A 9,153-nucleotide genomic window follows, 5' to 3' on the forward strand; every position below is an offset into this window, starting at 1 on the left:
TTAAAAAAAAAAAAAAAAAAAAAAAAAAAAAATTAACTTAATTCAAAAAAAAAAAAAAATCAATAATACATTAATTTATCAATAATATTCTTTAAACTAAAAAAAGAAATACTCAAACCTTGAAATGGTTTAAAAAACAACTATAAATTTTAAAAAAATACCCTTTTTATCTCTTATAAGTGTTTAAAAAAAATTAGCTAAATTAATAAAAATATCATTTAAAAAAATATTCCATTTTTTTTAAAGTTTCAATAATATTTTAAAAAAAAATTTTCTAAAAAATACCCGCTTTAAAAAAAAATTAAAAAATGCAGGTTAGTTTTGGATGAAAATCCGTAATACTTTGTTTAAAAAATACCTCGATTTTAAAAATATCCTTAAGATACACGTAAAGTTTTGAAAAATTTTCATTAATACTCTTAATTTTTTTTAAAAAAAAATCAAAAATAACTTTAAGTTTTTTTTTAAAGAAATTAAAAAATACCAATATATTAGTTCCTCGTGTAAAAAAATAATTTTTTTATGAGGTAAAATGTTGCAGAGATAAAAATGGAATTAAGAGTAACACTAACATACTAACATAAATACTCCAAAGGTAATTTTTTTTTAATAAGGGTAAATATTAATGCCATTTTCAAATTTCATAAATATTTTTTAAATATTTGTAGTAATTTTTTTTCAAATTTCATAAATATTTTTTTAAATATTGTACTTATTTTTTATTTTTTTTTTTAAATGGAGGGTATTAATCAATTTTTGTACCGTTAAAGAATATTTTTTAAATATTAAACGTTTGAGGATATTTTTATTGGTTAAGCTATTTTAAATAAAATAAAATATTAAAGATTTTCAACATTTTTTTTATTATATATATTAAATTTTTTAGCCGTAATATTTTTATCAATTTTTACTTCAAACTTCACACAGACTTTTATCTGGAGAAAGGGTACCTAATAAAAAAGCATTTTTTGTAATTGGCACATGCTTTATTAAACCCTCATAAGAACCATATTCTGACTTTTATCCGGAGAATATCCAACAACCTATCAATGGAATAACTAACATCATATTCTGACTTTGTTAAAGCTTTTGAATAAGCATGAGTAATCAAATGAAATAAAACAGCTCGATAAGACCCTATACCCAAAGCTAACATCATATAACCCAATTGAGACATTGTAGAATAGGCTAAACTTCTCTTAATGTCATTAAATTAGCTCCAAATAGTACTGTTATTATACCTATAAAAGCTATTAGATTCATGATGTAAGATATTACTATAAAAAGCGGAAGAAGCCGAGCAACAAGAAAAATTCCCGTTGATATTTCGGCTTGGGACGCCTTTTATTTGGCCGTTTTCTGGATGTTAAATACCATTGGATGGGTTACTTTTTATGGGCACTGGATACGCCTTTTATTTGGCCGTTTTCTGGATGTTAAATACCATTGATGGGTTACTTTTTATTGACACTGAAAGCATCACATTATGGCAGGGTAACATTTCACAGTTTAATGAATCTTCCACTTATTTGATGGGATGGTTAAACTCTTCACAACTTATCAATGGATATAATCCTTTTGGTATGAATAGTTTATGCGTATGTTCTTAATTTCTTGGAGTAGATATTGACAATTGCTTGATTGAAACTTTAGGGTGGGCTCACGAACGCACACCTTTGGCTAATTTGATTCGATGGAGAGATAAACTAGTGGCTAAAAATTATATTTTTTAATTTAATAAATTTGATGATATTTTATAAATAAAAATATAATATAGTGATTAACATAATTTCTAAAATTTTAAAATTTAATATTAAAAAATTAATTATTTATTTACTTACAAAGTAATATATAGAGAGAAAAAATAATAATAATAAGTTTAAAATAAAGAAAAACAATTGTATAACTTTTAAATAAACGAAAATAGAGATATATGTGAGGGAGGATATTTTCATACTATTATTTAATTAGATAATTATGATGGAATAATAAATCAGTAACGTAATATGTATTTTTCTCTTCAAAAATGAGATTTTTCTATAAAAAAAAAAAAAAAAATAAAATATTACAACGACCAAAATTATCAATTTTAATTATAATTTAATTCTTTTTTCTTCCCGATAATTAGTTACACATTCTTCAATTTTTTATTGTCAATTATATGGATGAAAAAGATTAAATGCTTATTTAAGCTAGCTTCAGAATGCAAAGAGTCCGGCGACGGCGACGGCAACGGCACCACAGACGGCGGCGGAGGTGAGTTTCAGAGAAGAAGTGCCGCTGTCTGCATCACCGTCGGGCGCATCAGCCGGAGAATCAGAGGTGGGGCCATCAACCTCTGAAGGGCCATCAGCAACGGGGCTATCGGCGGCGTCGGGGGTGGGAGAGGGGGGAGAAGACGAATCGGAATCAGGCGAGGCAGCGGGGGAGCCGGAGTCGGCGGGAGACGCAGCTGGTGAGTCGGTGTCTGGAGAAGGAGAAACGGAGGGGGAGGAATCCGGGGAGCTGTCGGGTGAGTTACTCGCCGGAGCCTCAGAGGGCGAAGTCGGAGCAGAGGCTGCCGGGGATGGCGACGACTCAGATGAAGCCGCCGGAGTGTCCGCGGGAGTATCTGCCGGGGTATCTGCCGGTGTATCTGCCGGTGTATCCGCCGGTGTATCTGCCGGAGTATCTGCCGGAGTATCTGCCGGTGTATCCGCCGGAGTATCTGCCGGTGTGTCCGCCGGTGTATCTGCCGGCGTTTCCGCCGGAGTATCTGCCGGTGTGTCCGCCGGAGTATCGGCTGGAGAGGAAGATGGAGATGACGCTTCGGAGTCAGAAGGCGCGGATTTCGGCGCGGGGGATTCCGAAGGGGAGGCAGTGGGTGCCTCGGCAAAAGCTCCGGCGACGGCGGCGACGAAGATCAGAGCAAAAACAAGAACAGATTGAGAAGCCATAGTAAAATTACTTGGAGAGGACAGTAATTTTCTATGGCAGTAATTTTCTCTGAGGTAGAGAAAGGGAAGGATGAAAACGAAAATGGAGAGTGAGAGATTATATAGAAGGTAAAAAAAGAGGAGAGAGAAAGAAGAGAGGGAAAATGAATGGTGAGATTTGAAAGATATAAAATTAGAGTTTGACATAGTTTAAGGACTTTTATCAATATCTATTAAAAGAAAATAACAAAATAGACTTGTGGGTAAGATTTATTTTATTTTATTTTATTTTATTTATTTATTTTTGAATGTTTTCAATGATTAAGGTAAATTATTTGGTCAAAAAAAAAAAAAAAAAAACAGGTTTTTTAAGGTTAAATTATTGTTGTTTCCAATTATTTTGAATAAAAAAATTATTAAAATTATTTTGAAAATCATTCACAATATCAATGGCAGGACAGATGTTTTGGGTGTCTTTTCTTTGGGAATCTGTTTCTAAGGACAATATCGGATGACTGAGTGTACCGATATCATGCCTCATTCCTTGAGTCAGAGGTTGAAATATAGGATCGAGTTTGGACACAGTATGCAAAAATGACTTTGAGAGGGTTCATGTCTCAACCAATATGGACGTGTTATAATTTATGTCTTAAAATTTTTCAATTAATTATTTAATTTTTAAGAAAAAAATCAAGATTATTAATGTAATCTTAAATAATATGTGGTTGACATATAATAAGATAAGATAACGTTCATGATCGAAAGAATTTATAATATATGGATAAAGTTATCTTATCTTATCTTAATAATATTATTAATATAACAAGGATGAAACACAACTAAATTATGTAATATTTAATTTTTTTATAAATTTATTATTTAATAAGATTAATATTTGATAACAAATTTATTTTTATTTTAAAATTCAAATACACATGTATTTTTTTTTCCTTAAATTTAATTACAATATAATTTTCTAAACAAATATTTACTAATACAGTATTTTTTAAATTTGGTAATTCATAGAATTAAATAATCAAAAGAAATAAAAATATTAATTTGGTAATTCATAGAAGTCACAAAATTAAATATTTTTTCTTTTAAATTTAATATATTATTGCAGGAAAAATTTATAAAATCACGTCTATATTGGGTTTTGATCGGTTAGGCCATGGACAAAAATGTAAATTTCTTAAAATCGAGCGAGTTATCCTTTAAATTAATTTTGAAATTCAAAATTAAAATTTTTACGATAGTGGAGTTTGATTAAGGTATATATCCTCGGCTACGAAGTTAGAAGTTCAGAGATATTACAAAGCTCTCGTTGAAACAAACCGAACAACGATTTGAAAGTCGAGAAGACGATTGAGCAAATGGTGGGGGAAGAAGTAGAAGGTCAAACAGACAGCCAAAAAAGGGACAAACTTTGAAAGCATTTCAAAATGTTGTGTTAGGAGACCAGACATCACAACACAGATTGTGCAGAAGAAAAGTTTGAAAAAGACAGAAAGTCAAATCCTCACCTCCCATTTGCTGCCAATGCAGAGCCTTCTTCATGTCACACTCACACTGAGCTGCGTGTCACGGTCATGCTCGTTCAGGACGTGTTGTCCATGGCAAGCCAAACCCTTGTCATGTCTTTTCATTCTAGTATTTTTACTTTTGTAGTTTTAGGGCGTATGACGCCTCAAAAATATCATGTCTAGGCCTAACAGACATGAAAATGCCTCAGAATGTAGTATAGGGAATATGACTAGTTGTCAACTTCTTCTTACCCAAGGTTATATATGCTAAGCCGTTGTTATCTCTCTCTTGCTTGCTTATATAACGTCTCTTTCTAAAATCTCTCTCTACTCTCGTTTTCTAAAACTTTCTTTTAAAATCGAGGCTAGAGGCTCGATCATACGTCGCTTGGCCGTAGGTGACGCAAGAACAAATTAGCTTAGTTCACTTGTCGTTGGAAAGTGAGTGCTGCACAATCACTAGTCCGCTGCCTTCAAAAGTGCGATTGTGTCACTGTGCATGCTCCCTTTTTCTTGTTCTTCCCATCTTCCAAAAGCCAACATGTCTTTAGCTCTCAACACCTTTTCGGATTACATAAACAATTGTTCATCGTCGTTGTCGTCAACCTTTGACTATGGCGTCTCTATAATAATCATCCCTACATTTTGGATTCCTGTATTTGTCACCTACAATCAAATCATACAAGATAATGAGTACTCGTATTCGATATCGAAAGAACTGACACGATACATGGTACTTTGTTTCTTTCACTCATGTGTTGTCAATATAGCCTCTATCATGTTGGTTGGTTGGTGTTAGTAGTAGCTCTTTCATTCGTTACCGACACCTTTGGTCGTCTACAGTTAGCTCTTTTAGCTCCATGTCAAGGGAAGGTACTGGAAATCCTAAGGGCCGAATCTAAGGCTTTGATCATGGTTGGAGCTTCCTCCGCCTCGAACACTCGTTGAGCCTGTTGGGTTTTCCTAGCCTATGACAGTGGTAAATGAAAGGGCCGAATCTAAGGCATTGATCATGGTTGGAGCTTCCTCCAACTCGAACACTCATCGAGCCTGTCGGGTCTTCCTAGCCTATGACAATGGTAAATGAAAGGGCTTCCTTTTGGTTACGTTTATATATTGGGAACAAAGCTCAAACAAAGTTGTGGAAAGCTGATGCATCAAGTTTATATATAATAGGCCGTGACCAGCCAAACAACACAGCAGCACCCAGCAGAGAATAAGTTATGAGAAATCAAAACTAAAGGAACCTTTTCCCAGCAAATGCACACCCAATTCCTTGAATCTTTCAATCTATCTATAGTAAGAACTACCCGGTTCGTATTCTATCGAGCCGATCAACACTTTTTCTTGCTCTTTCCAGCTGGTGATCGATGCTTTTCCGTGACTTTTCATGACAATCAACGCTCCTGCGAGACCTTTCCCCATGGTTAAAGGAGAGTCTAAACTTGTCTAACTTATCAGAGTGATTCTTCAGCTTCTCTGGTTGATCCATGCTCCGCCTCGGTTTTTCTCTCCTATCCGTGCTCTTCCTTGGAATCTCGAAAAACTCGGTGCTCTTTCGTGGCTGCTCATATTGGTCTGTACTCATTCTAGTATTGTATCGTTGAGAAGGCGGTTTCTCAACTGTTAATACAAACTTCTTTAGATGTCTGATATACTCAGGATAGAGCTCCAGATTACAGTGGTTTCCTCCTTTTAGCCACAATGGTTCATATTTTTCTTTACAAAGTTCCCAAAGTTGCTTGCCATGAGAGCAATCAACCACATCATCTGAAGTTCCCTGCAAAATGATGTAAAAATCCCTTAATCTTGATAATTTCCAGGATTCTTTCATACTAATTGTATGCAAAAGTCAATGGTTTGATAATGTGGTTCATTTCATTATATGGATAAACAAAAAATGTTGGTCGATAGACTCGGTTAATTTTGTTGATGTTTTCAAGGCATACAATTCTAAAAACCGAACCAAAACTGACAAGATGATACTTCCTCTTCTTCTACTCATAGCAGTAGAGCAGACTAACAATGTGAGATCTCACATTGGTTGAAGAGGGAAACGAAACATTCTTTATAAGGGTGTAGAAACCTCTCCCTAGCTGACGCGTTTTAAAACCTTGAGGGGAAGCCCGGAATGGAAAGTCCAAAGAGGACAATATCTGCTAGCAGTGAGCTTGGGCTGTTACAGACAATATTACCGAACTCCTAATGACACTAAGGAAGATAGAAAGAACCAAAATACTTAACACATTCAAAACTGTGTCACACCTCCCCCTCAAGGGAAAACCCATAGAGGACAATGTCTGCTAGCGGTGGGCTTGGGCTGTTACAGACAATATTACTGAACTCCTAATGACACTAAGGAAGGTAGAAAGAGTACCTAATGACACTAAGGAAGGTAGAAAGAACCAAAATACTCGACACATTCAAAGCTGTGTCACATTGATGCATAATCATATCCATAACTCATATGTTAAATAACAATGTACAAAACCATGAAGAGGAAATAGGTTGAAGACCATCCTTACATGAATGATGAGAATAGGGCAATTAACCTGCGAAACTTTGTCGATATTCTGCACATAGACCAAAAAACAAAGGCCATTTACTACACATGGCATGGATATGAAAACCAATAAATCAAAAACACAATCTTACCTTATAGATATCGAACCAGTAAGAGCGTTTCACAGGATACATGACTCTTAGGCCAGAAAGTATTGGACTGTGCAAAACGGCAGCTCTTAGCCGAGGAAGTCGGGCTGCAAGATCCAAAGTCGGACCACTCCCAACAGATTGACCATATAGGATGATGTCTTCCTGCTTGGTTCCATAGCTTTCTTCAAGACACTTGTATGCAGCCTCAATATCTGCATATGTATTTTGCTCAGATGGCTGCAACACAATAACAGGTCACAAATGAGACTTGAAAAGATCCTATCATTGCATTGATATAGAATACAGTGTTGTTCTTTCATCAGAAGGAAAATCCAACACACCTTTCCTGATGATTGACCGTAACCCGAATAATCGTACCTGCAAGGAGTAAAAGGCAGTGGTATCAGGAACAGTTGCTTCTTATTGTTTCAGGATAATGTTAGATTGCGTAGACATGACAAGATCGAGAACTTCCATTGAACAAGAACACGAGCTTCATGAGCTTTAAAAGTCGGAAAATCAAAAGATGAGCATGGGATTCACATCATTTCCTACCCGTGCTTGAAATAACCTACGAATTAACAAATTCCATGAGGCAAAGGGTGTCATTGCTATGGCCTGCTTAAGATTTTATTGATTAAGATGCATACCATATTTCTCAGAATCTAAATTGGCCAAAAATATAGCTCTGGAACTTTGATTTATAAGGATGATATGTTCATAAACTGAAACGAACATAGGGAAGATGATGCCCACAAATATGGAAGATCTACCAAAATATAACTCACAAAAAGTTGAAACAGAACTTAAGCTCCACAAGTCGATGCTAAAGAAGTGAATCAAATTCTACAAGGAAACCTAGCAACAACAAAAAGTTCTATGAGAATTACACCCTCCTACTACATCTCTTAAGTTATACAAAATGCTAGCAATCAAAAGCATCAATTGAGAAGATCAAAGGGCTTAAACAGAGATAACCAGATATCAAAAAAGAGAGAACAGAAAGAAAGAAGTATGAATCCAAATGTTTAAGAAATGGGGAAAAGAAAGTACCCCATTAGATTAACACGCAGGTGAATGCTAAGCTCGATGAAGAGCTCATACATTTGGCCCAGATCGGCGGCGTTGCCATGAGAATAAAGCAGAGTCGAAGTTGCCATCGGATGCCGGACATAGATTGCAACGATATCAGTGCTCCGGCGAGTGGGCAGTTTCAGAACTTCAACATTTTCGCGATGAGGGAAAGGGCTGAGAAGCAAAAGGCCAGTAAGATCATCGATGATGAGCTTGTACGAAGGTGGGTTCGGCGGGAAGAAGGCGAACTTGGCCGCCATGGATGAGGTAACGCCGCCCATATCGCCGCCGGCTCAAAACCCAGAAAAATGTTCAGATTCTACACTGAAAAAACGACTGATCAAATCGAATTTCCAAGACTCATTTGGTCAACAACCCTTTGTTTTCCTTTTTCCAGACGATTCGATTCTTTTAGAGACAGTGGAAAAAAAGTACAGAGGATGTTCATCCGGTAACTACATTCTTGAAAGAATCAAGGCTTCTCTCCCATGGTTTAGAGCGAGGAGGAGGGGGGTGGAACGGTGGACCAGAGCTCAGAGAATGGTGTGGAGGTTGAATTATTTGAAGAGTCAGAATTCTGTACTCTGAGTGAAAGGGAATAATGGAGGACGCAGAGCTCTCTGCTGATGCTTAATTTGGTCAAGAAATGGGCATTGCCATTTGGCTCCAACCATATCATGGCTCTCATGTTCTTCCTCTTTCATCTGGTACTCATTATTTAATTCAAGATCAAATTAATCATTCAATATACTAAAATATACTGTACAATCAATGAATAGAGAGAGAGAGAAGGGCAGAGCTGGAATTTACAGAGAAGCTATTTTTAATGATATCAAAAAATTTGACCATCCATTGATATTATATAAACCCCCGGATTAACTGATTAACTAATATATCTGACGTATAATCGAGGATTTTAATCCTTTTTTTATAGATAATTTGAGAATAGTTAAGTTGAAATCAACTTATTTATAAAGTCATACAGA

General features: G+C 35.5%; 2 protein-coding genes across 2 annotated transcripts; both read right to left on the reverse strand.

The window, feature by feature from the left end:
• Positions 1-2,198: 2,198 nt before the first annotated feature.
• LOC111481994 (mucin-1-like) lies at positions 2,199-2,936 on the reverse strand. The gene has a single exon (XM_023127621.1). It carries the CDS (start codon positions 2,934-2,936, stop codon positions 2,199-2,201), a length of 738 nt encoding a protein of 245 aa, XP_022983389.1.
• A 2,088-nt stretch (positions 2,937-5,024) lies between these two features.
• Positions 5,025-8,448, reverse strand: LOC111482457 (protein ABHD17B-like). Its single transcript, XM_023128240.1, has 6 exons — positions 8,147-8,448; positions 7,435-7,471; positions 7,094-7,330; positions 6,964-7,011; positions 5,749-6,218; positions 5,025-5,104 (listed from the first exon to the last, which is right to left on the reverse strand). The coding sequence occupies exons 1-6, from the start codon at positions 8,446-8,448 to the stop codon at positions 5,101-5,103; spliced, it is 1,098 nt and encodes a 365-aa protein (XP_022984008.1). The 3' UTR covers positions 5,025-5,100.
• Positions 8,449-9,153: the final 705 nt, after the last annotated feature.

This window comes from Cucurbita maxima, unplaced genomic scaffold (assembly GCF_002738345.1).
Source record: "Cucurbita maxima cultivar Rimu unplaced genomic scaffold, Cmax_1.0 Cma_Scf00007, whole genome shotgun sequence".
Taxonomy (NCBI): domain Eukaryota; kingdom Viridiplantae; phylum Streptophyta; class Magnoliopsida; order Cucurbitales; family Cucurbitaceae; genus Cucurbita; species Cucurbita maxima.

Excerpts from the sequence above, each read along its gene's own strand:
- LOC111481994 (XM_023127621.1), bottom strand. The coding sequence starts at position 2,936 with ATGGCTTCTCAATCTGTTCTTGTTTTTGCTCTGATCTTCGTCGCCGCC.
- LOC111482457 (XM_023128240.1), bottom strand. The coding sequence starts at position 8,448 with ATGGGCGGCGTTACCTCATCCATGGCGGCCAAGTTCGCCTTCTTCCCG. Across the intron at positions 7,472-8,146 it reads CTGCGTGTTAATCTAATGGG|GTACGATTATTCGGGTTACG; the intron begins GTACTTTCTTTT and ends TACTCCTTGCAG. Across the intron at positions 7,012-7,093 it reads ACTGGTTCGATATCTATAAG|AATATCGACAAAGTTTCGCA; the intron begins GTAAGATTGTGT and ends GTCTATGTGCAG.